The sequence below is a fragment of the Piliocolobus tephrosceles genome, chromosome 15 (assembly GCF_002776525.5).
Source record: "Piliocolobus tephrosceles isolate RC106 chromosome 15, ASM277652v3, whole genome shotgun sequence".
Lineage (NCBI taxonomy): Eukaryota > Metazoa > Chordata > Mammalia > Primates > Cercopithecidae > Piliocolobus > Piliocolobus tephrosceles.
Window position 1 is genome coordinate 86,860,798 of NC_045448.1, and position 27,808 is coordinate 86,888,605.

Sequence of the window (27,808 nt, forward strand, 5' to 3'; positions counted from 1 at the left end):
AGTAAAAAAGGAAAGATAATAACAAATGTTGATAAAGATGCGGAGAAACTGAAATTCTGGTACCTTGCTCACAAGAATGTAAAATGATGCAACCATTTTGGAGGACAGCTTGGCAGTTCCTCAAAAAGCAAAACATCATTACCATATGACACAGCAACTATATTCCTAGTATATACATAAAAGAACTGAAAGCAGGTACACAAATACTTACATACACATGTTCACAGCAGCATTATTCATCATAGCCAAAAGTGGACACAACCTAAATGTCCACAAACTGATGAATGGATAAACAAAATGTGGTATATCCATACAATGAGGTATTATCCAGAAATAATAATGAAGTACTGATACATGCTACGTGTGTGTACCTTGAAAATATTATCCTAAGTGAAAGAATCCAGTCACAAGAGACCATGAAATGGATAACATGAAATGTCCATAATAGGCAAATCTACAGAGACAGAAAGTAGATTACTGGTTGCCTAGGATTTGTGGGTAGGGGGAAATAGGGAGTGACTACCAATGGATATGGAGTTTCTTTTTGGGATACTAAAAACCTTCTAAACTTAGATCATGGTGATGGCTGCACAATTCTGGAAATCACTAAAACCACAGTGTATTGCACAAAATCACTGCACTGTCTCCCTTTTTTTCTTAGTGTCTCGTTCTGTTCTGTTGTACAGGCTGGAGTGCGGTGGCATGATTATAGCTCACTGTAACCTCAAACTCTTGGGCACAAGTGATCCTTCCGCCTTAGTCTCTGGAGTAGCTGAGACTACAGTTGTGAGACACCACACAAGGCTAATGTTTTTATTTTTAATAGAGATGATGCCTTGGTATGTTGCCCAGGCTGGTCTCAAACTCCTGGCCTCAAATGATCCTTCCTGCCTCAGTCTCCCAAAAAGCTGGGATTAGAGACAGGTGCCACCACGCCCGGCTGTACTGTATGCTTTAAATGGGTGAACTATACAGTGTGTTAATTATATCTCAATAAAGGTGTTTTGAGGACAGGGCATGGTGGCTCATGCCTATAATCCCAGCACTTTGGGAGGCTGAGGCAGGAGGATCACTTGAGTCCCTTGAGTACAGGAGTTTGAGACCAGCCTGGGCAACATAGTAAGACCCTGTCTCTACAAAAAAAAAAAAAAAATTGGCAGGTATGGTGGTACAAGCTATAATCCTAGCTACTCGGAAGGTTGAGGCTGCAGTGAGCAATGATCAGGTCACTGCACTTCAGCCTGGGTGACAGTGTGAGGCCCTGTTGAAAAGGAAAGAAAAGAAGCTGGGCACAGTGGGTCACGGTGTAATCCTAGCACTTTGGGAGGCCGAGGCAGGCGGATTACCTGAGATCAGGGGTTTAAGACCAGTCTGGTCAACATGACAAAACCCCGTCTCCACTAAAAATACAAAAATTAGCTGGGCGTGGTGGTGCATGCCTGTAATCCTACTCAAGAGGCTAAGGCAGGAGAATCACTTGAACACAGGAGGTGGAGGTTGCAGTAAGCCAAGATTGTGCCACTGCACTCTAGCCTGGGAGACAGAGTGAGACTTCGTCTCAAAAAAAAAAAAAAAAAAAAAAGAGAGAGAGAGAGAGAGAAAAGCAAAGAAGAGAAGAAGTTCACCCAAGGACCTTTGAGGGGTTGAGTGTGCCTAAAATACATATAGAGCTGGGACAATGGAGGTGGCACAAAGAGGTTGGACAGATCAGTAGGAATCAAGTCATGAACGGTCTCATGGGCCAGACTAAAGAGTCTAGGTATTTTCCTGAAGGTAAAGGAGAGGCATCAAAGAGTTTTAAGGAGGGAAGCAACATATTAGATTCAAATTGTAGAATACGACTACTCCAGCCACAGCAGGGTGCAGGAAGGCAGGTGAGGAGACGCACAACCAGGGCAATGGGAAGAGCAGGAGACTCTAAAGGGCAGCCCTGGCTCACTACACCTTTCCCTGGAATACCAGGAACTATGTATTTTTACAGACACAGTCCCTACTCTCAAGTAACTTATATTTTAGATGGCAGGATGAGAAGCTCACATGAATTAGGACAATACTGATGGACTCTGGCAAGCTTCAGAGGAGCCTGGAAGTAGCAGTGAGGTTCAGTCTGAAAGTCACTGAGTTGGGGACTGGTGGGGCTGCATGCAGGTGTTCTCTGACAGCCTTCTGATTGAGACAACTCCACCCAGAATTCAGAACTGGGAAAGCCCCAGGTTACGAAACCAGCCTCATTTTCCAGTCAGGCCCCGGCGAACTGCTGAGAACCATACAATCTCAGACATGGAAGGGATCAGAAAGGTCCCTGAGCCCCTCCCTGTCTGATGTCTGAATTCTACCTACAGGACCCCTGGCTTTCTTTCTTTCTTTTTTTTTTTTTTTGAGACACAGTTTCACTCTTGTCGCCTAGGCTAGAGAGAAATGGCACCATATTGGCTCACTGCAACCTCTCCGTCTCAGGTTCAAGTGATTATCCTGCCTCAGCCTCCTGAGTAGCTGGGATTACAGGTGCCTGCCACCACGCCTGGCTAATTTCTGTAGTTTTAGTAGAGATGGGGTTTCTTTTTTTTTTGAGACGGAGTCTTGCTCTGTCGCCCAGGCTGGAGTGCAGTGGCCGGATCTCAGCTCACTGCAAGCTCCGCCTCCCGGGTTTACGCCATTCTCTTGCCTCAGCCTCCCGAGTAACTGGGACTACAGGCGCCCGCCACCTCGCCCGGCTAGTTTTTTTTGTATTTTTTAGTAGAGACGGGGTTTCACCATATTAGCCAGGATGGTCTCGATCTCCTGACCTCGTGATCCGCCCGTCTCGGCCTCCCAAAGTGCTGGGATTACAGGCTTGAGCCACTGCGCCTGGCCAGAGACGGGGTTTCAACATGTTGGCCAGGCAGGTCTTGAACTCCTGACCTCATGACCCACCCACCTTAGCCTCCCAAGGTGCTGGGATTACAGCTGTGAGCCACCACATCTGGCCAGACCCCTGACTTTCTTAAAGACCTCCAGAGAGTCACCACAAAGGTGGTCTGTTTATCCCATCTTTGGATGCCTGGGACTGTCAAACCTTTCTCCTTTGAGCTTGGTTGCCACCCCCTGATACAGAGCTCTGCCATTCAGGCCACCTGGGCACGCCCATCCTTCTGCGGCCTGTATCGGGGGTGGCAGCTCATTGACACTGACCGCCATGTGCCCTGCACCAGGTCTTCTCTCCTTAAAGCTACGCAGATGTTCCTATCCCTTCCATGATTCCTCAGGGAGGTAATCTTGAGTTTCTCGTCTGCTCATTCTCACAAATCACTAGGATTCCTTAGGGGAGCCTTAACAAGTAACAGCCTAACAACCAGAGCACTTGACTGACCATTGCAAAGACAAGCAGACCATGTGGCTTAAGTTCAAAATGATCACAGGAAGCCGGGGCACAGGTTGACACATGGCCCTGACTGGACAGGAAAACTACCAAGTTGATTTCCCCCAGGGTATTACTAAAACACACCTTCTCCACCCTGTGCTTGTGGAATAGTATGCTTGGCCTTGTACAGGAAAGCTCACCTCTCTCCTCAACTGACCCAGACTTTGGAAAAATCACTTTGCAGTCAGTCGGTCAGATGGTAATGGAGAGGAAAAAGAGGATGCATACAGAAAGTGGAGAACAGCAGCAAAGAAACAAAGGGAAGAGTCCCCAGCCCATCAGTGAGCCTTACCAAGTGCCATCGTTTAAAGACTTTCTCAGGAGACAAAAACAGAGACCGGATGTCTAAAACCTTTATCCAAGAGAGCTGTGAAGGGACATGGAACTGGAAAGGATGCGGGGAGGTATGTTTGCAAGGCCAGACAGTGCAGGAGGAGACGGAAACCTGAGCAGAGGGTACAAGGCACATCCTACTCGACCAAAGGAGATGTGTTAATGCTGATGAAATGAAATGAGCCAACAGACACCTGAGGACACCTATGCCGGGAAGGCTGGCCCTGCGACAGCAAGACCCCGAGACTCAATAGTTTTGCAGAAGCCAAGCTATGCCTTTGCTAACTAAGCTCTTCATTTATTTATTTATACCTGTCTGTACCACAAAAAAAAAAAACAAAAAACAAAAAACAAAAAACTGGAGGCACTTCAAAGGATGCACAAATTAACGTAGAAACGTAAGAGTAAAGATTAGGACCAAGAAAGGAATTTTGTGTATATTGTCTTACTCAACTTCTACATTTCACAGCTGAGAAAACTGGGACTCAAAACAATCAAGTCACCTGCATAGAGTTTCACCATTACTAAGTAGCAGTTAGATTTGAATTGAGGTAAAACATTTCAGCTCTTTCCTCTCTGCACCATGCTGCTTTTAACTGTGGGCTTCTCTGTGGACCTGTGGACACTCCCTACCCAGGCAGAGAGCAGAGTGGTCAGGAGCTCAGACTCTGAAACCACACCACTGAGTTCAAGCCTGGGCTTCACTACGTACTGCCGCAGGTGACCCTGGGCAGGTTAGTAAATCTCCCTGCTCCTCAGTTTCCCCGCCTGTGAGATGGGGATGATTGTGCAACTACATCACCAGGAATGTGATGAGAGTTAAATGAGCTAACATTGCTAATACACTTTTAGAACACCTCCTGGTACACAGGAGCACTAAACTACATTATAAACTAGCAAGCTAAACTAGACATTAACTTGGGTGAGCAGCTCAACCTTTCAAGCCATCATCTGTAAGATGGAGATGGTACTGGGATCTCTCCCAGTCACAATGACTAAATGAGATAATATATATACAGCATCCATACATGTCAGTTATCATTCCTCCCATGCTAATTTATTTAAACTCATCTCTTCCTCCATCCTGGGCTAAATGTTATCGGATAATCCAGCAACTAAAATAATCAGTGAAATGAGCATTCGATATGTTATTGGATTTGGAAACATAAATGTAAGTGGAAAGAAAAATCTTGCAATGTAATGTGAATTCATTAAAATTAAAAATAAAACATAGGAAGGACAGATGATATTAAGAGAATTTCTGGCCAGGTATGGTGGCTCATGTCTGTAATCCCAGCCCTTTGGGAGGCCAAAACAGGAGGATAGCTTGAGCCTAGGAGTTCAAGATCAGCCTGGGCAGCACAGCAAGACCCCATCGCCACAAAAAAATTAAAAAATTAGCCAGGCATGGTGATGCACACCTGTGGTCCCAGCTACTCAGAAGGCTGAGGTGGCCGTGTTCTTGCCACTGCACTCAACCCTGGGTGCAGAGCGAGACCTTGACTCAAAAAAAAAAAAAAAGAAAGAAAAAAGGGAGACAAACAAACAAGAAGAGAATTTCTTTGTTGTTTACTTTACAGCATCAGGACAAATTAATTCCAAGAGGAGCCCTAGAGCCTGTTGGGTTGAGCCTACCTCATCCCACATCCCAGCTGCAGTAAATGGGAGAATGCTACTGTGGAGTAGTTAGTGGTAGGTTTTTAGAAGAAGGTTGTCTTTGGTTTTGGAGTGCTGAGATTAAGTACTTTCCCCTCTGTGTTCAAACTTTTATTAACATATATTTGTAACATAGTAGACTAATGATATTATAATTTAAGCATATGCTTGGCAATGTTTTCATTTAAACCACACCAATGGGATATCTAACCTTTACACGGTCAGGGTCCACATAATGCATTTTTTTCATGTCACATTCTTCAGTAGTATAATTTAACTTGAGGATATAAAGGATCCACACTCCAAACACAAGCAATGTACATCTGGAAAAAAATCAATTAGGTATTATGATGTAGTCATGTGAGAATCATGAGATGCAATGTGAAACTGAAAACGGAATCCTAAATGAGTCTGCCTGCTATGCAGCATAAAACTACAATCTTTTACGTTGACGTTGGGGTGAAAGGAAGGGGCCATTTCCTATTTTCCTGACAAGATAAACTAGTCATTTATGACTGTCTTTGTTATAAGCAAACACAGAATAACCTTTTTTTTTGCAAGAGCACTGTAACAAAACCTGAATCACAATGCCAATTATTGAACTTCAAATCAAGTAATAGACTTGAGCGATAGAATCTTGGCTTCAATCTTTTGTGACTTTAAAATTCTGTCAGTCCTTAAAAAAAAAAAAAAAGAAACAGTCTATTCATAGTACTTCTAAAGAATTCTACCCAGAAGTGAGGCTGACTGGGAAGTGAGATCATTAGTTACCCTTAAGACGACCTAAAAAATATTTTTAAAGATCTGATAAATTCACACTATTATATGGTTTAATACACACACACACACACACACACACACACACACACGACTTGGAGAAAAGAGCTGAGTCTAGTCTTAGTTTTAGAAATCTCATTTTTACTAAGTTCTCCAGTGACACAAACCACAAGCTAAAAAGTTCCAACCAAAGTTTAAGAACCACTGCTTTAAACAATTCTGTTCTTGAAAAAACAAATGTAAGAAATAATTAAAGAGAAAATAATCCATTTGCTAAACAAAGGGGCAGTTTTTTTTTTCAAAAAAAGCATCTAGCATAATACTCTATACATAATACATACAAAATATTCTTAATATTTGAGGATGAGAATACAATGAAGTGTTGGTGGGAGAGTTTTTAAAACTTTAAAATTCTAATTTAAACAGGCTTCCCATGACAACTTGGACAAGCATCTTAATTCTTCCCTTGTGTACAATGGGATTGTGTACAATGATAAGTGAATAGGATGCTATCAATTTCTGTAAAAGTGGATTTGGGCAGGGGGCATGGCAGAGCACACACACACACAAAATATTTCTCATATACACAAGAAACTGGTGACACTGGTTATCTTTAAGTATGAAGGGGAAATGGGGAGCAGGGATGAGAAGCTGTTTCACTGAGACTCTTTAATACTTTTTGAATTTTTAATCTTGTAAACCTAATATTACCTATTCTTCTCTTCAGCCCCAGAGAAGGTGTTACATTCAGTGAATATACTTCCCTTATTTTAGTTAAAAAAAAAAAAAAAGAAAGAAAGAAAGAAAAGAAAAGGGCGTGAAGGCAAGCCCAGTGTCTGTAGCGTATATCAGACTGTGCCTTAATTCCCGGTGTGAGTCCACCTCACCTACAGCCTAAGCAGCACAGGACGCAGGTCTATCTCCCCTGCTGCCTTGTGACTGGCGCTCAGCATGTCAGGCACATTGTGGGCCTCAATAAATACTGGTTGGTGACTAAAGGGAGGCTGAATGTGACATAAGCTTTATTCTTATAAATTTCCTTTTTTCCTACACCTCCTAAGTCAGTAAAGTGAGACAGAAGACTAGATTGCAAGATTGGATTTCTATGTTTAGACATGAAAAAAGGGCAATTTTCAACTGGGTTTGACTGGTATATATGTTAAAAAAAAAAAAACCTGCCAAGTTCCTCCTTCATTAATTCTACCACTTATTAGCACGTAAGCGTGACCTGGCTCAAACACCTGTTATCATTTTTAGTATTCAATATTTAATAGTATTCAAGTGCCTTCAGGGAAATTTAATTAACCATATTTTAGATTAACTTACAATAGCTAAGGGAAAAGCCCTCTTTTGTTAAATAAGGGCATGAAGAGCAGTGCATGGTGAGAGTTGCTCTCCCAGGCATCCAGGCCAAGGTACAGGGCCTGAGCAGCTACTGGGCACTGTGCACTTACCAATTATACAGTCAGCTGTTCAGGCCCACTCCAGCTGTGCACTCAGTCTTCACTCAGATATGCCTTTGAATGAGCCTTTGACCAAGTGTGCCTCTCCAACATTAGCCATCTTGAGGCTCTCATTGAATTTTTCTCCTACTTCTACACAGTTGACCCAAAGCAGGGGGATCTACAGTCCCAGGGGCGGTACTTACTTGAGGATGTCTTTTAATAACAAGCTGGGTCTTCTCATCTTGCTTTGAGCTCGGGTGTACCATTGCAGGGAAGGCCTCGAGCAATCACTTCTCAGTTTCATATACGTGTACTCACTTGGCATTGCTGTGAAGAGAGGGGAAGAGTGAAGAGAGCAGTGGGGAGAAAGAGAGGGGAGAGTTAGGAGGATGGATTATGGTTTTCAAAGACCCTTTATATGTTGCATCCATACCACGGAATACTATCCGGCAATAAAGAAGAATGAACTGTTGTTACATGCAATACAGTGGATGAATCTAGAGGGAACTATGCGGAGCTGAAACCAAAATGTTACATACTGTATGATTCTTAACAACATTCTTCTTCTTTTTTTTTTTTTTAAATTGAGATGGAGTCTTGCTCTGTTGCCCAGGCTGGAGTGCAGTGGCACCAATCTCGGCTCACTGCAACCTCTGCCTCCCAGGTTCGAGTGATTGTCCTGCCTCAGCCTCATGGGTAGCTGGGATTACAGGTGTGTGCCACCATGCCTGGCTAATTTTTGTATTTTTAGTAGAGACAGGGTTTCACCATGTTAGTCAGGCTGGTGTCGAACTCCTGACCTCGTGATCCACCTGCCGTGGCCTCCCAAAGTGCTGGGATTAGAGCCATGAGCTACTGCACCCAGCTGATTTTTAACATTCTTAAAATGACAAAATTATAGAAATGGAGACCAGACTAGTGAGTGTCAGGGGTTATGGAAGGGGAGGTAGATGTGGCTATAAAAGGGCAACACAAAGGGATGGAGATGTTCTACATCTTGACTGTATCCATGTCAGACTCCAGCTGTGATATGGTACTATAGTTTTGCAGGATGCTACCAGTGGGGGAAAATGAGTAAAGCGTACATAAAATCTCTCTAGATTGTGTTTTACAATTGCATGTGAATACAATTATCCTAAATTTTAAAGTTTAGTTTTTTTAAAAAAGGACTTTTACCTTTTAGAGCTACATACAGAAATATCTATAGATCAAAGAGCGAAAATGAGATCTGCTTCAAAAACTCAGGAAGGGGATAAGTGGAGGGCCAGGGAGAATAGATAAGACTAACTTTAAGCTGGTAACTTATTAAAGCTGGGAGATGGGTACTAGGGCTCACTACACGATTCTCCTCATTTCTGTGTATGGTTAAAATTTATATAATAAAAAAGTTTAAAAAGAAAGTTACATTAAAAGCAGAAGTGTTACATCAAGAAAAAAGAAAAAAAGAAAATATGGCAATTTAAAAAAACTTTTCTTAAAAAATATGTTAATTGTGCCTGCCTATTTATTCTTTTGAAATAATTTTATTCACAATTTTCAAGTTCTAAATAATACTCCAAAGGGTACTGCAGTAGAAATTGGTCTGCCTCCCCCATATATTCACTTTCCCCTAACTCTCAACTTAATAGAGCTCTGGATTTTTAGTGGGGGCATAGTACCTCCCAGAATGAAGACTACATTTCCCAGCCTCCCTGGAGCTAGGACTCAAGACTAAGTTTTAGCCAATGGGATGTGAGCAGAAGCATCCTGTGCAATTCTCAAGGTGCATCCCTTGGCATACTCTGGCTTCTCCTTTATCCCCTCTTCCTCCTGACTGAAATATGGACATATGACCTGCCACTCTGGACCACACAGAGAGGACATTACTCAAGGATGGTGGAACAACAAGAGAAGGAGCTGGGGCCCCTGGAACAACCCCATAGGGCAGAAACCTGCCACTCTACTTCTGGACTGGTCTATGATAGAGGAATAAGCTTCTGTCTTGTTTAAGGAATTGTTAATTAAAGGCAAAATTACATCTTAACTAATATAGGCACTAGTTACTATTATAATAAATGCATATATTAATTTAAGAAATAATGTCTTCACTATAGTTTTTAGTTGGATGGAAGAAGTTATATCTCATTCATTAATCACTTTATTTTTCCCGTTAGGGTTTTGCCATCTTCTTTGAAAAAAATTCAAGTTTTTTTCTTTTCTGCTACTGTAAACAATCTCTTCCTTAACTCTTTAATTCTAATTCTGTGTAGCAAGAATTTTTATCATTATGTATAATTCTATCAAAATAGTTTCAGTAAGTGTTGAGGGCCTTAATTATAAAGCTTTGCTGAAGAATCTGCTGATTTATTAAATGAGAAGTTAGAACAACTGAGATCCTGGAAGGTTTTCAAACACCACAACTCTGTGGTTACTTCATGTATGGTCAGCCAAGTGGTGGGAACCAGCAGGCTACCTGTAGCCTGTGCATATTTAAAATGGAAGCTTCTGAGATGACTGGAATGATACTCACTTCATACCAAAGCGGACCTCCAGAGAACAAAGATGACTGTGGTAAGAGTATGAGAAAGACTCTGGGGCCTCCGCCTCCAGGTGCTCTGTTGCTGAGCCATACAGTGCTCTGGCTCTTGTTCTACTCTGCCCGTCAGACTATAAGCCTGTAAATATTTTCCAAATTCTCTCTTACCAGCTGGCTTCTCATGAAGTTGTGATCCTAGGATGTGCTGGTGAAAGACTGGGAGACAATCTTTCTTTTCCCCTGACTTGGTGAAGCTCTGGACAGCAGTAGTAGCAGGCAAGGGAAGGTGTCTACATGTGACTCCTGCAGCAGTCGTGGGCATTTGGGTTCTTAGGTTTTTAGGCAGCAGATGCCGTGGCACTTCCAGCAACTTTGTGACAAGTACAAGCTTCAGACTAGGGGTGACAATGGCTTCCTGAAGACCAAATCCATCTAATGCAGACCTCTCACCTAAGCCCAGACCTATATACCTAATGACTTGCTTGCTATCCTCACCTCAGGCAACATTCCTAAACAGAACCTGGCATTTTCTTCTATTCCTTTCATTCTTTGGTATCTGAACCACCCGTTTGGCCGTAAGATGAAAACCTGCAGGTCAACCAGACTTTCATTCTCAATCCTAGTCAATCCCCAGGGCCTGCCGATAATACCTCCTGAATTTCTCCTGTTCACTACATGCCTTTAATAGAAATCACTCACCTGGAATGCCCTGATCTCAATTTTGTCCTCTCAAAGCCATCTTTCAAAAATACATTTTTGCCTACTTGTTCCTAGCTTATTTCAGATTCTGTGACTTCACGTGACAAACTTGTCTATCACACTGCAAAAAGAAGTACTGTTAGAAACCTGGATGTGCCAAATTGTTGCTTCAGTGCCTTTGCACATGATGTGCCCACAATCTGGAATCCCACCCAACAATCTGCCTGGTGAACTACTTTTCATCCTTAAACCCAGCTCAAGCATCTCTTTCCTTATCTCTGAGGTCATTTTTCAACACCACAATTATCCCTGGGCACGTCCCTATCTCTGTTTACCAAAATGAACTGAATTTTCTTTTGCAGACTCCTGGAGGAATGAGCTGCAGAGCCTGAACTCTGTTCACCTTTATATCCCTAACACCTAAGACAGAGATCGGCACACAGCAGCCCCATAAGAAACATCTCAAATGGAATGAAATGTGCATTACATGTCTGTAGCCTGACATCAAACAAGATAAACTTCCAAGAAAAGCATTTTCTCAATACTGGTTAAGAGTAAAACTAAAACTGAAGGTTAAAAGAAATTATAATGGCAAGAATAAAGCATAAACTCCATCGAAACATCCAAATGTCCGGGTGTGGTAGTTCACACCTGTAATCCTGGCGCTTTGGCAGACTGGGATGGGAGGATCACTTGAGGCCAGGAGTTTGAGACCAGTCTGGGCAACCTAGTGAGACCCTGCCTCTACAAAAAAAAAAAATAATAAATGAAACATCTAAAATGTCCAACAGCAGGAAATTTGGTGGTAAATTACAGCACAAACTACATGAATACTCTACAGTACTTAAGATCTCACTACACAGCAGGGTCTCTGACCGACAGCATCAGTGTAACCTGGAAGCAGGTTAGAAATGCAGAGTCTCAGGCCCTGCCCCAGCATTTTAATGAGATCCCGGGACATTTATGTGCACATTAAAGTTTGAGAAGCACTAGCTTGAAGTACTCAGTACTTACATTTATTGACACTGAAAAATATAAGAAAAAGGCAGTTTTATAAAAATCTATGCATCAGGCCAGGCGCAGTGGCTCAAGCCTGTAATCCCAGCACTTTGGGAGGCTGAGACGGGCGGATCATGAGGTCAGGAGATCGAGACCATCCTGGCTAACATGGTGAAACCCCGTCTCTACTAAAAATACAAAAAACTAGCCGGGCGAGGTGGCGGCGCCTGTAGTCCCAGCTACTCAGGAGGCTGAGGCAGGAGAATGGCTCGAACCCGGGAGGCGGAGTTTGCAGTGAGCTGAGATCCGGCCACTGCACTCTAGCCCGGGCGACAGAGCGAGACTCCGTCTCAAAAAAAAAAAAAAAAAAAAAAAAAAAAAAAAACTATGCATCTACACATGTAGTTATCTCCTGGGATATATCTATTAAAGGTATGTGCTCTGTGGTGGGCAGGCATATGCAAACCCACCCCCATAGGCCAAGGAAGAGGCTGACAAATCTAGTTTCTCAGAAAGAAACCCATGATGGGGACTTACAAACAGAGGCCATGTCCTGGGTGGTGGCGAGACAGCATAATGGTTGCCCATGCTATTACTCCCCAGACTGAGGGCTTATACATCCAGGTCTTATATACCATACTGAAGGACTGTATAGGACATTGACATCCAACCCTCAGGAAAATGCAAGAATTTGCTGAAGGGCAGGACTTATGGTATAACTGCAAGACTATTTTGACCTAAGGGCAAGATTTACAGTAAGTATGTGAATGTAGAAGCCTTCCTGGAACTGGGGTCAGAAGTCAACATGGCAGATTAGCATCAAAGATGGGGTTGCTTTAGCCTCCACAGTATGAGTTTGACTTCCCAAGAAGTTTCATCAAATCCCTCTACTTCAGCTCAGCAGGTATTACTTCTTCTGATTTGCAAGGGACCATGTGGATTCCACGTCCCTCAGCGTCACAAGAGAAGGGTCAAGCTGGGTACAACAGACAAACAGTGGAGTGGCCTTTCCATGATCCGCTGGAGAAGCCAGGGCTTATCAGCTGAAAGTCATGATCACCTTGGTACCATCTGGACTGTTTTCATTCATTTCTTTTGTTTGCGATGTTCTGTTTGGTGAAAAGGTGGCAATTGAAGGTTGGATTATGTGAACATTGAATCAGGGACATGCTTTGTTAATTGCTAGAATAATTGTGTCATAAATTTCAATAGCAATCATATTTTTGTTTTTTGGTTTGAGAAGGGGTCTTGCTCTGTCACCCCGGCTGGAGTACAGTGGTGTGATCACAGCTTGCTGCGGCCTCGACCTCCCGGGCTCAGGCCATCTTCCCACCTCAGCCTCCTGAGTAGCTGGGACTACAGGCACACACCACCATGCCAAGCTAATTTTTGTATTATTATTAGTTTTTTTTTTTGTATAGACGGGGTTTTGCCATGTTGCCCAGGCTGGTCTCTAACTCCTGGGCTCAAGCGACCCACCAGCCTTGGCCTCCCAAAGTCCTGGGATTACAGGTGTGAGCCATCATTCCCAGCTGGCAATTATACTTTTTTGTTTGCTTGTTTTTGAGATGGAGTCTCACTCTGTCGCCCAGGCTGGAGTGATCTCGGCTCACTGCAACCTCTGCCTCCTGGGTTCAAGTGATTCTCCTGCCTTAGCCTCCCGAGTAGCTGGGACTACCAGCATGCACCACCACACCTGGCTAATTTTTGTATTTTTAGTAGAGACGAGGTTTCACCATGTTGGCCAGGCTGGTCTCAAACTCCTGACCTCAGGTAATCCACCCGCCTGGCCGGCAATCATACTTTTAACCAATAAAAAAGGATCAGACTGCAGGGGAAGAGTGTTCATGTAGCCATAGGTAATTATAGGTGTAGAGGCATCTGGAAAAAAGTACACCTGTCATCAACAGGTGGTACAATTGTTTTGTTTTTATTGTTTTACAGATATAGCCTTGCTCTGTTGCCAAGGCTACAGTGCAGTGGTGTGATCATAACTCGCTGCACCCTTAAACTCCTGGGCTCAAGGAATACTCCCACTTTGGTCTTCTCAGTAGCTGGAACTATAGACATGTGCCATTGTGCCCAGTTGTTTATCTGTAGAGATGGGGTCTCTCTATGTTGCCCAGGCTGGTCCCAAACTCCTGGCCTCAGGCGATGCCCCCGCCTCACCTCCCGAAGTGTCGGGGTTATGGGCGTGAGTCACCATGCGTGGTCTGGTGGTGCAATTGTGAGTGAGCTCATTTCTTTTTGCATTCCTTTTTTTACTACCTGAATTCCACGCATTACCAGTTCTATTTCTGAAAAACTGAAACTATCTTCACTTAGGGAGGAAATCCTTAAGCTATGATTGAAATTTAAGCTATGAAAAGACATTTGAAAATCACCCAAACAAAATATTTTTAGGACCCCTTGATCATCTCTTTAGTATGGGACAAAAATATCCCCCAAATTAAGCATTTAGACTTAAAAAGCAGAAACAAATCATGAGGAACTTCACTAAGAAAGGACCACACGTTTGCTGAGCTGGAAAAAAATAGATTTATGGAGATGCAAAATAAAGGATGTCGGCACTCAGCAAGTCCAGTTTGCCTCAGGAGGCAGAAACTGGGCTGCTTGCTCCTTTTCTGTGGAAGCCTCACTGGGCTTCCAAAGAGATGGTGATTGAATCCCTGATGGACAAAGGATGACGGAGGCCCCTCCCTTCAGAAGGCTCACACTCTCACCTGATCTGTTCTGGCACTGCAGCTTCAGCTAGAGACACAGGGTGTCACAAACACCTTCCCACACTAAAGTCACCCAGCCAATGGTGCGTGCGCACACACATGCACACACAGCCTCCATTCAGTTAAGCAAATGAGACCCTCTCCTTAATTCAATTAACTTACATAATGTGAATGCTTGGGTTAGAATAATAAAACTACAGATGTGCCCTACTTACCAAAATTGCTTATATGGATATTCCTGTATGCATGCTTTCTTTTTTCTAACACTAATCATGAGACACGTGATTCTTCATAAGTTTATACTTTTGCATTACATGTTTGTCTTGTCTCCCCCACTTAGAATGCAGATTCCATGCAAGCAGGGGTCTCTGCTTTGCACACCACTGCCTTCACAGTGCCTAGGACGGGGAAGAGTTACATAAAGAGCATCTGTATCTGTTTACTGAATAAATACGCAGTCTCTTAGGAGGGTTTTGGAGGTGATGGCAGTTACAGGCATTCCTCCAAGGCTTTTGTTGGCAGACCATCACAAGGCTGCTCTGTCTTTTTCTGTCCTGTGGCTACCTCCTCTTTCTCCTTTTTCATCTCCTAAGAGTTAGGATCCCCAGGGCTTAACAATTTGATCCTCTTCTCACTCAGGTTTCCAGGAACAGCCTCCGCATCATGGTTTCACCAACCACCTTTATGCAGAGAAGGCCTGACTTTCAAAATTATATTTTTCTACCCACATATTAAAATGTAACAGATTCTTCTTAAAGAGCCCATATGAAGAAATAATTCTTTTTTGTGTGTTTTTTTAAAATGATAAATAGTTATACACTTTTTTTTTTTCTTTCTGAGACGGAGTTAGGCTCTTGTTGCCCAGGCTGGAGTGCAATGGCACCATCTTGGCTCAATGCAACCTCTGCCTCCTGGGTTCAAGTGATTCTCCTGCCTAAACCTCCCAAGTAGCTGGGATTACAGGCGCCTGCCACCATGCCCAGCTAATTTTTGTATTTTCAGTAGAGACGGGGTTTCACCATGGTCTCAAACTCCTGACCTCAGGTGATCCACCCGCCTCGGCTGCCCAAAGTGCTGGAATCCTACATGTTTATGGAATACATGTGATATCTGGATACATGCATACAATTTACAATGATCAAATCAGGGTAATTAGGATATCCATCACCTCAACCATTTATCTTTTTTTTTTTTTTTTTTTTTTGAGACAGGCCCTCACTCTTTTGCCCAGGCTAGAGTGCAGTGGTGCAATCATGGCTCACTGCAGCCTTGACCTCCCGGCTCAAGCAATTTTCCCACCTCAGCCCTCCAAATAGGTAGACCTATAGGTGTGCACCACCATACTCAGCTAATTTTTTAAATTTTTAGTAGAGACAAAGTCTCGCTATGCTGCCGAGGCTCATTTATCATTTCTTTGTATTGGGAATATTTCAAATCTTCTCTTCTAGTTACTTTGAATTACAGAATAAATTACTGTTAACTATAGGTACCCTACTGTGCTATCAAACACTAGAACTTATTTCTGTATTTTCAATAATTCTTAAGGCCCTAATGAAGACATATAAGGGCAAACTTGGGCTTTCAATTTGTAAGACATTTAACTTCTTCAAAATTAAGAATTAACCATTTAATATAAGAGTATAATAAATGCCATAAAGCAGTACATGATGTATTGCCAAATTAACTATAGAGATAATTACTGGTGCATGAATAAGGCACACTGATATTTATTGAGAAGGATAAGCCTGCATATGATCTCACTACATCCTAAAAAAACTTATATCACTGGATTGCTATCCGCATTTAACCTGCCAGAGGATACACATGGGTAGACACAGAGCTGAGAACTCCAGCCCACATCTACCCACCTCCACACCCATGCCTTTCCAGCAGCAAAGTGGTCAGGATGGGGAGGACCTGGAACAACAGGAGGGTATTCGTAATGTTGGGAGGGGGCTGCATTTTAAAATAATAAGGTCACACCAGGGCACAGATGGTTATAAATAAAAATCTGAAGTTGGGAAAGCAGAGAATAAACCAACATGGCTGCAGTGGACTGTGTGGGAAGGCGAGCAGGTGCAGCTTATAGGCTAATATGGCCAGCAGAGAATACTCTGTGGGGTGGGAGGATTCCAAGAGCAGAAGGACTTCCCAGAACAGCAGGAGACAAGGAAGCCTAGGAAGCCTAGTCTGCTGCATGCTGGGTGGGCAACAAGGCAGGATCCTGGGCCCTCCCTACTGTGGTGTCCAGGCAGGAGGGGAGCCTGAGGCCTACCCTGGTGAGGGGGACGGGGAAGGAATGGGGACAGAAGTCTCTGAGCCAGAACAAAAACAAGACTGGTGATGAACAAAAGCACACAGGGACAAACCTTGGTCCCAATCAGAGAAATAAATAGGAATGGAAGTCAATTTTTGTCCTTGAGTAGAGATGATGAATTTGAGATGATAAATTACCACATGAAAATGTCCAGGAGACGAGGCACATGGATCACCTGAGGTCAGGAGTTTGAGACCAGCCTGGCCAACATAGTGAAACCCCATCTCTACTAAAAATACAAAAATTAGCTGGGCATGGTGGCGCACACTTGTAATTCCAGCTACTTGGGAGGCTGAGGTAGAAGAATTGCTTGAACCCAGGAGGCGGAGGTTGCAGTGAGCCGAGATTGTGCCATTGCACTGCAGCCTGGGCAACAGAGTGAAAAGCTCCATCTCAAAAAAAAAAAAAAAAAAAAAATGTCCAGGTGGTACTTGCGAACATGCATGGGGCCGGCTGGAACTTCTGCAGCAGGTCACCCACTGTGCAGAACAAATGAACTGCCCTCTCCCATGCACCTACACTGGTACTAGGGACCTATCATCCATGGGGAAGGGAGAAAACAGCCATTCAAGTTACCGCTGGAGTTTTGTGTTTGACATGAAGAATTCCACTTGGCAAAGGAGAAAGGAAGACAAGGCAGGAAGCCTTACCTCAGCCAAGAAGACAGCATTGGGATGCATGCAGGTTAAAGTCGCCTAGCAACAACATGCAGCAGCTACAACTACAGCAGGGGCAGAGGGGGCGGCCAAGAGGAGGGAAGACGTGGTGTGCTGTAGGCAGACAGAATGAAGGGGCCAAGCAAGTCCTGCCCCAAGATGGGGCTGGGGGGTGCAGGCAGGACGAGAGCAGTGTTGTGGCCCTGCTATGGCCACTGAATGTTGGCTGCTACTAGAACACGGGTGTCCCCTTCTCTGCACATCTACCTTCCATCCCCAGACACTAAATGACTGACGTGTTAAAGGCTGGCCCCCTTGCCTCGAAGTGGGACCACCGTGAGAGCAATTCAAGCTACCGAGGTCTGGGCTGAGACCACAGCTTTGCTCAGCTTTGCCTGGTCCTATTCTCTTCATCTTGGGAGCTCCCTCGGCAAATCAGGAGTCCCTGAACCCCTGTCCCAGGCTCTGCTTCTAGGACGGTAAGTTGGGTCAGCAAGGTCAAGGTAGATCAAGGTCAAGCTCAGGAAGATCATGGATGATGAGGGGCCCTGGACGATTTTATTCAGGAGGGGGACATGAAACGTGGAGAAAATCATGGGGCAGCAGCGGGGACAAGGGAGGAGGGAGGCTGCTGAGGGACTACCACAGCGCTCTGGGCACCACAGGCTCAGCATGGATAGGACCTGGGATGGAACAGATGAGGCGAGTCTCAAGGGAGAGGATGACTCAGGTCACAAGGAGGGCAGAGGAGCCCTCTGTAGAGAGAGGCCACGAGGAGAAAACACCATGGAGACACTAAGTTCAGCTTCGCCTTGCAGAGTCCCAAAAGCCTGTGGGCTGCTAGGTGGATAAATCCCACAAACAGCTGATAACCAGGCCTGACACCCCAGGAGGGACCTAAGCTGGAGCATCAGTCAGGGATTGCACTTGGCTTTGGGTAATGGAAACCTGGCTGCTGTGGCCTTTAATCAAGAAGAGGTTTATTTTTCTCATAGAACAGTAAGTCTGGGGACAGGCAGACCAGGGCTGGTGCGGCGGATCTGCAATGTCAGGAAGTCCCCAGCTCCTGGCATCTTCTGCTCTTCCAGCATCAGCATGTGGCCAACCTCTGCCCCATTCAGGCTGGAGGAGAGGGAGACACAGGAAGAGAGGGGTGGCTCCGATATCAGGCAAAAAGTAAGATGCAGGAAGGGAGCACTTCCTAGATCAGTTTATTGGGAAACTGTTCCTGAGACCCCTGATGGCCTTCCATTCACATCTCCTTGGCCAGAACCCCATCACATGGCTGCCCCAGCTGCAGAGTGGGCTGGGAACTTTTTATAAGCTGGGCAGGCTGCTTGCCCAAAGTTAGGGTTCTGTCAGTAAGAAAGGAAGACAGAGAGCAGCTTTAAAAGGCACTAGTAGGGTCTCCCACAGCTGGAGGAAAGGACCTGGGGCTATTTGAATAAAGAAGACAGCTAACGGCTACTAGAAACAGGTAAGATCCCCAGGTGGAAGAACAAAGTGCAGGCCTATCTTGACTTTGGGAAAACTGACCATGAAGGAGTAGAAGAGAAAGAAAGGAAGCGTTAAACAAAATGTGGAATTCTCATGTGCCGATTTCAAGTCTAGTTTCAGACTCTGAAATGACCATTATTTAAGAAAGCAACACACTAGTTCCTAAACAAAATGCATGTAAAATCACTTTAACCTAATTATAAGTAATATAGGTACTCCCATTGTATCCACAAAAAAGTGTAATTTCTAGAAGTTTCACTGATTCCTCCAATATACTGTGGAGCCCTCTATGTGAGGACATAGAGACAAGATGATGGACCAAGTCCCAGCTCTCCAGAAACCCAAGGTCCTGAGAAATAACGAGACTGTAACTACAGCAGTGTGGAGAGAGCTTTATGGAAAAGGGACCTTCCGAAGCATGTCTGACACGCAGCACCCACACAGTGAGGTCAGAGAGCGTGTTCCCAAGGTGGGCTCACTGATGCCACCCATGGGTATAATGACACAGCCACAACAGCCACAGAGCTGGGGCCCAGAGGCGAGGATCCAGGGAGTGCAAGCATATTCTAAACCTAACTCTCCTCTACCCCTACCCAAGAGGGAGCAGCAGCTTGGGGTGGGGCAGGGGGCAACGCTCTAGTTGGAAATGCTCAAGAGCACCCCAGCCCCGGGCCTTCTCTGTGGCTTATTGAGCTCTTGTTGACACGTTACTTCTCTCTTATGATTCCAGAAGTCAACCTGTCCTCCCTTGTCCTCCCAAGAAGCTTGTCATCCTTGTAAAATCTAGGTTGCTAATTTCAAACTAGTTTTAGCAGTGGAACTCTTTTTTATATCAAAACTCACTTAGAATCCTAATCTATCATAATGCAGATATATGGTATTCAATTGATCTTTTGTGGGGTTTCTCGACCTCAGCACTAATGACATCGGGACCAGGTAATCGTTTGTGCTAGGGGCTGTCCTGTGCATTGCAGGATGTTCAGAAGCAGCTCTGGCCTCTGCCCACTAGATGCTAGTAGTATCTCTGGTCCTTTTTCTCTTCCCCTCCAGTTCTGTCAACCAAACATGTCTCCAGACATTGCCAAGTATCCCCGGGGGAGGGCAAAATCACCCCTGATTTTAACCATTGGGATCAAGTCATTGTATACCTTAAAATTTCCACATGGCCTTATTATTAAAGTCAATGAGGGTAATGAGACAACACAATATTGCCTGTGGTACAAACATGGATAATACAAGTTTTAATATCTAATCTTTTTCTAGGTTTGTTTGGATTGCAGAATCTCAAAAATTCTTGACTCATCGGGAAACGTGTTTGTGTCCTCACCTGTATAATGGTGCCTAAGCCAACAGACACACACGGGCCTGAATCCACACACTGACCCAGGCAGAGCAGCTGGCCCATGCAGAGTGCACAGCTGTGCACAGTTGTACACAGACGTAGGAGGAAAGCACCCACTCCTGGATTGACACACCGCAGCAGGGCCTCTTTATAACCATCTCACTCCACTCCTGCCACCAAAAGGAAAAATACCCCCACTATACGGTACTTTCCGATTTCAACTGAGTGGGCAGTGTCTCATTTGTCTCTTAGGAGTGTGAAATATCACCCATGACATCAAAACCACTGAGAAAGTGCTGGTGCTGAGACCGCACCCAACCATTTCCCACTAGCTCCTAGTATTTGTTCAGTTTAAATTATAAACACCCTCACCACTATCTCTACCAGGAATTCTCCAACCTCCCCATGTACAAGAACCACTGGAAGAGGGCCAGGTGCAGTGACTCATGTCTGTAATCCCAGCACTTTGGGAGGGTGAGGCAGGTGGATCACCTGAGGTCAGGTGTTTGAGACCAGCCTGACCAACATGGTGAAACCCCGTCTCTACTAAAAATACAAAAATTAGCCGGCCTGGGCACCTGCAATCCCAGCTACTTGGGAGGCTGAGGCAGGAGAATCGCTTGAACCCCGAGAGGCAGAGGTTGCAGTGAGCCGAGATCGTGCCACTGCACTCCTCCAGCCTGGGCGACAGAACGACTCCGTCTCAAGAGAAAAAAAAAACAACAAAAATAAAAATAAAAAACCCAACAACACTGGAAGAGGCTACAAAGCACGCAGATTCCCACACTTCATCCCCAGAATGCCCCACCTGGTAGTAGATCCAGGTGAGGACACTGACTGCGCATGTTAACCAAGTTCCCCAGTGTTTTGTGGGTGCAGCACTTTGAGAAATCCTGCCCACCAGCAAGTTTCTCACAGCTGGAGGAAAGCACGTGTAATTAACAACAGATTTTTAGCCTACATATTTTCAGATTCTCCCACAAACTGAGCAGAGTTACAAGGACCTACCTTTTGCATTGAAAAAAATTAAAATGTTGCTGTGTGAATTGCACAATCAACACTGTACTAACTTTGACCATCAACCAAGATGCAAGCACTTCAGTGATTCTCATGCTTTTTAATCTACTTCAAATCTACTATTCCTCTAGTGTTGAGAATACATCATTACCTGCTTTTTATAAATGTAGAAGTGTTAAGGCAATTAATTCTGAGCCCTTGGACTATATGAACATTCTCTAAAACTGTAATAATGTGCCCGGCACACATGATGGGATTTCGCCAAGACTTTACTGAAGTGGTAAAGATGTCAGGAGGGCGGTTACTCTCAGAGCCCAGTTCCACTTCCACCTCTCTTCACACTCTCCTCCTCACTCCATGTCAACCAAGGGCGCCTTGTGCTCCACTTGCCCTTCCTCTGTTGCCCCTCTGGTTGGCTCCCTCCCCACCATCTCCGTTCTGGTTTTCATTCAAAAGCTGCCTTCCTTGACCACCCTCTGTAAAACACCACTTCTACCCCCTCACTTTCCTGCTTTCCTTCATAGCATTCATTGCCACTGACACATATTTGCCTCTTCTCTGCTCTCCCTACTAAAATATAAGACTCCCAGTGTAGGGACTGTCCATTTTGTTCACTGCTGTAATCCAGGAACCTAAAAAGTACCTAGCATATAAAAGGCATTTAACAAGTACCTACAGAATGAATGAACAGAAGAATGAATGATCAGTGGCCTGCAACTAGATCTCCCCACACAAAGTTAACCCAAATTCACTATGGTCCTAACAAGAGACCACTGTGAAGACCAGACCTTTTAGGTGTCCAAGTATCATAATCATTGGGTTTATTAAATGTCCAGATGGCACCAGGTACATGGAAAACAGGGACTAAGATCCTTTTTCAAACAAGACCCACTGTATGTGTTTGTTGAGAGAAGGCTAGGGGAACAGTATAAAATGACTGTCACCCCCTCCCCCTACCATGGAAGAAAATGGCAAATGGATCTTTTTTTTTTTTTTTCTTTGTTGTTGTTTTTGAGACAAGGTTTCACTCTGTCACCCAGGCTGGAGTGCAGTGGCATGATCATAGCTTACTGTAACCTCGAACTCCTAGGCCCAAGTGATCCTCCTGCCTCAGCCTCCCGTAGCTAGGATGATAGGTGTGTACCATCACACTCAGCTACATTTTTAATTTTTTTGTAGAGATAGAGTCTCGCTTTACTGCCCAGGCTGGTCTCAAACCCTTGGCCCCAAGCAATCCTCCCACCTCAGCCTCCCAAAGTGCTGGAATTTTCAGGCGTGAGTTACCACACTTGCCTTTTTGTTTGTTTGTTTTTGTTTTTAAGAGAAGAGCAAAGAGATGAAATACTCAACTGTTTGGCTATTTGATAACAGCCAAATCACTCAATCTCTTTGAGGATGTTTGGTGATCTGTAAAAAGCCGGGTTGGGTGACAAGATTTCTATGGCCCCTTCCTCCAGTAAAATGTTAGGATACTCACTCATCTACATTTCAAAGGAAGAACAAGAAACATGAAGCTTAGCTTACTCAATGGATGTAATGTGTTACAGCCAGCTAGGGGAGAAAATCAGAAAGCTGGAAGAAGTGGGAGAAGATGGATTTAAGACATAAAAATGAAAGACAGTGGGGGAACACTGGGGCGGAGAAAACAGAGTGGAGGTTGAGAGACAGGAAATTCTGGGAAGGGAGAACTCCAAGGAAAAGCCAGGAACAGGAAGAGAAGCCCAGCATTGTTATTCCTTCTGCTTCCCGGGGCTGGGGAGTTTCAGAGGAACTCCTCTTTACAAATTCTTACAAGCAGACCTACCCGCAAAACGATTACAGGCAGCACCTCAGAGATCCTCCTCTGATTCCAAGACCTGCCCCTGCCGCCTGTTCCCCTCCCCACAGGAGAGGTTCCAGCCGCAAGTGTAGACGGTTGCCCTAAACTGGATTTTAAAAGTGGGGCTGAGGAAGGACCCTCTTCATCATGCAAAACATAGTAAATTCGCGATTTCTGCCAAAACATACAACCTGAGTTCTGTCAAGGTGGCGGACAGACCCATCTTTAACTGGCAAATGCTGAGGATTTGGATAAAACGCACCCTCCAAGGGCTCCACCAAAGCACCTTGGTGAAGTGCACTGATCTCTGTGCATAAACACCCTCAAATGTGTTTAAATATATTTTAAAACTTATATTCTGCCTGGAAAGCCTCTTTCACAGGCAGCTGTAGGGCTAGTCTAAACCAGGTAAATGTATGGGTCAGAGCTGGTTGACCAGATGCCTGAGAACTACAAGGACTGCAGTCCCCTAAAATAGCAGTGACAATGGGTGGTTGGGGGCTAGAAGGAACCTTCTGGTCCAGCAAAGCCACACTGTTAGTGTTCCTCCACCCTGTTTTCTTTTTTTTCCTCTCTCTCTCTCTTTTTTTTTTGAGACCGAGTCTCACTCTGTTGCTCAGGCTGGAGCGAGGTGGCACGATCTCAACGCAACCTCCGCCTCCCAGGTTTCAAGCGATTCTCCCGCCTCAGCCTCCTGAGTAGCTGGGATTACAGGCGCACGCCACCATACCCAACTAATTTTTGTATTTTTAGTAGAGATGGGATTTCACCTTGTTGGCCAGGCTGGTCTCGAACTCCTGACCTCAAGTGATCTGCCCACCTCAGCCTCCCAAAGTGCTGGGAGGCGTGAGCCACTGCGTCTGACCCTCCACCCTGTTTTCTGATTGTACCAGAGGAGACAAAACAAATTCTGCAAAAAAGCTCAGTGTTGTAGGCATGACTTCTGTAATGACCATGGAGAAGGCAGACACTGAGAAGCCCCACGGTGGCTTCCGATGCTAGACTGGCCACAGCACCCACAATCTGGAGGCTGCAGTTTTTAAACTGTATCTTGAAATAATTTCAAACTTAAAGTTACAAAAATAGTACAAAGAATTTCCATCTGCCCTTTAACCAGACTCCCCAGTTGTTACCATTTTACCACCTTTGTGCTCCATTCCATTAGTATACTGTGTGCATATTTATTGGACCATTTGAAAGTTGAAGACATGATGACACCTACCCCTAAATATTTCAGTATTTCCTAAAAACAAAGACATCCCCTTTAAACAACCACAGCATAATGATAATTAGGAAATTAACACTGATTCAGTACTGTTACCTAAAGACCTTATATAAATTTCTCCACTAGCCCCAATGATGGCCTTAGAACAAAAACAGCAAGTATATATGTTATTTTCTGTTACAGGGTCCAGTCTAGGATCACTTGGTATTCACTGTCATGTTCCTTTAGCCTTCTTTAATCTGAAACAGTTCCTTTGTCTTTCACGACCTTGGCATTTTTTAAAAGTACAGGCCACTTATTTTGTAGAAAGTCCCTCAACTAGAGCTTGTCTAATGTTTCTTCATGATTAGATTCAATTTATGCATTTTTGGCTGGAATATCACAGAAGTGATCCTGTGCCCTTCTCAAAGCACTTCTCAGGAGGCATGTGATGTTGATTCGATTAAGGGTTAAGGTGGTAGACGCTAGGTTTTTCCACCATCGAGTTAACTATTTTCCCTTCATAATTAATAGTGATTTGATGGGAGAAACTTAGAGACTAAGTAAATATCCCGTTTATCGCCAAATCTACTTGTTTCAGTATTGAGTGGTAGATTCTTGAAGGAGAAGGATATGACTGTGTGAGGTCAAACAAATTCAAAACTCAGGAATGAAACTAGGGCTGGATAAAACAGTAGGTGAAGAACAAAAGTTAACATGTAAGACTCGTACCAGACTTAATTCCCCTGTTTTTGTTCACTCTTAGCTATTAAAAAAAAAAAAAAAAAAGAAATAACCTCTACATTTGCTTTTGCGAATACAAAGTTGGCAGTATGGTAATTTCTCTACTGGTGCTTCCATGTCTGCTAGAACCTTAGCCTTTCAATTCACAAAGTGTCCAGTGGCAGCAAGAAGAGATACCCAGGTCCAGAGAGCTAACAGCTGGAGCCATCTTCACACCAATGCCTCATTTTCCAAGGGCAAGGCTGCGTGGCTCAGCTTGGTGATTCCCGGCTCAGTGTGGCACAATGTAGGGTGCTACATTTAAAAAAAAGAACTCTACTCTCAACTGATGAACAGGTTTAGAAACTCTGATTTGCCTTATCCAAGAAATATTTTTAAAACCCTGTTAGCACACAAATAGAAATTTCAGACAATAATGTAAGAACAGAACATTTAAGAATCACCGTTATCTTACAACCCAGTGATACCCACTGTTAACATTCTGGTCTGTATTCTGTCAGCTTCTGCTCTTTGCATAGATATATCACCATGACAGGGATCATGCTATCTATACCAGCCTCATTCAAAGTGCATTCCACTTGGGAATGAAGTCCTACAAAAAAGGATAGATTTTTCTCAATTCTCCCAGGAATGATCTATAACTAGAATCATTCCAGAAGCAAGGAGAGAAATTAATTCATAACATACAATGGTTGCCTGACAGTACTGGGGCAAAAGTCTCCTGTAGAACCTCAGTTGAGAAGAGCTGGCCTGTATGGTTGTCTAATTTCCTTTGTTTACCTAGCAATCCTTTAAATAAAAATTTCGTAAGCTTCTTCCATATACCAGGCACTGGGAATATAAAAATAAATAAGACACAGCCACTTTCCTCTTTAAATGAATAATCCAGCTAGGATAACTGAAAATGCCCAAATACTCAAAATACCAAGTAATGCTGTGATAGAGGAGCTACAGTAGACCTTGCGCATCCTGGGCAGGAAACCACAGGCTCCATCAGAGGAATCAGGGAGGCTTCCTTGAGGAGGCTATGTATGAATGGGTCCTTGAAGAATGACTAAGACTCTGGAGACAGAAGAGAGAGAGGAGGAGGCATTCCAGATGGAAAGTAATGCCAAGACACACAGAGAGAGAGGTGTATGCTGGGGCCTGGGGAGGAGTGGGCAGAAGATGCAGCTAGGAAGGAACCAGGCCCTCTTACGTTACACAAAGGAGATGGTCCTAAGTGGTTCTTAAGTAGGGGAGTGGTAAGTTCATATTGGAATGAAAGAGGCCAAGGGACAGGGTGGTCAAAAGGCCACTGAGATCAGTGCGGTGAGGGGTGACGGAGGAGCTGAGCCACAACCAGAAAGGCCGGAAGGTGGCCAACCAAGAGATGTGGAGGAGGAACGTGCCACAGGACTTGGTGACCAAGCCAGGAGGGGCTATTATTATAGCACTAGGCCAGCCAAGATTCATCCTGTGTAACAAATTCAGGAGGCTAAAGAGGGGGAGGTGCAGGGGAGAAGGTATGCAAGAAGGCTTCAAATGTTACTGTTTCTCAAGATGATTTAATGGCAAAGGTAAGGGTGTCCCTCAAAGAGAAAGAGGCCAGAGGGAGCAAGACATGACCCTAGGAGTAAACTGAAGAAATTGCCCCAAAACTGCCCCTCCCCTAGGGGTCCCACCAAGCTTTTACATAATAGCTCTCCTGTGGTGGGCCTGTGTGACAGCACATTATACACACAGAATCTGCTACGAGAGAACAACTCTGTGGCAATCCCATGAATGCCTCAAATAAAGCAAAATCCAGAAGCTAAATGTTTAATGGAACACTTCCCTCTTAACCCAAAGGAAATACAAGTAGTTGGGCTGAATAAATAATACTTAATAGGAGAAAGCGAAAGTCAGCAGAACTGACCGTTAACAAAAAGCAATTCTGGGATCCAGTACCCAAAGGCTCCAACATGTGGGGCTTTTACTAAACTTGAGCAGAATGGGGAACACAGGGTATCAGATGATGGGAAAGTTTGTGAGCAAATTCTAAAACAATGAAGAGTCCACTGCCCCAGAAAGAGTAAGGGTGAAAGTTCTTAAGGTTTTGGAGCATAAAAGTGGTATCACCCAACAGGACCTTAGAAATATTCCTCAGGGAACACCCTGTCCAAGTGGATGGGAAGGGAAGGTGGGGAATTTGCTAGGCAGTTTTTTCCAATAACCCATAGTATTCAGTAATCCTGTATGTCTCATAGGAACAGAAGAACCAAAGGAGTCACAGAAAGCCCCAAATCAGAAAACAATAATGACCCTAGAAAAGGAACTGGAGGGACAGTGACTGAGACAGTGATAACCTGGAGTTTGGCAGGACCTGGTAATTTAGGGTTGGAAGGAGAGGGAGAATGTATTGTACAGGAGACAAAAGGAGATTTTGTTTGGGCTGCTTAAAACTCAAAACAAGTTACATTTCCATTTCTAAAACCAACAACATATATTCAGGTCTAACTAAAACATATAATTTCCTTTTACGCCCCAATCACATCCCCTTTACTGTTGGCTCTGAAATTCTAGGAAACCAGCATTTGGGCAGGCTCCCCAACAGACATAACAGTTTTTAATTATACAATCCATTTTTGATCAAATAGGAGTATGTGCCTGGGGAGATAGCGACAAGAAACACACACACTGTCCC

General features: G+C 44.2%; 1 protein-coding gene across 5 annotated transcripts in view; it reads right to left on the reverse strand.

Moving 5' to 3' along the window:
• The window catches only part of ST3GAL5 (ST3 beta-galactoside alpha-2,3-sialyltransferase 5), a 52,703-nt gene that overhangs the window by 16,638 nt on the left and 8,257 nt on the right, over positions 1 to 27,808 (reverse strand). For 3 of the 5 annotated variants that reach the window (XM_023224909.2, XM_023224906.3, XM_023224907.3), the window contains 2 exons: positions 7,815 to 7,938; positions 5,601 to 5,712 (listed from right to left, as the gene is read on the reverse strand). In XM_023224909.2, coding sequence (XP_023080677.1) covers positions 5,601 to 5,712; positions 7,815 to 7,938 — 236 coding nt within the window. The remainder of the gene's footprint in view (positions 1 to 5,600; positions 5,713 to 7,814; positions 7,939 to 27,808) is intronic. The other 2 variants (XM_023224910.2, XM_023224911.3) reach the window with 1 other exon arrangement.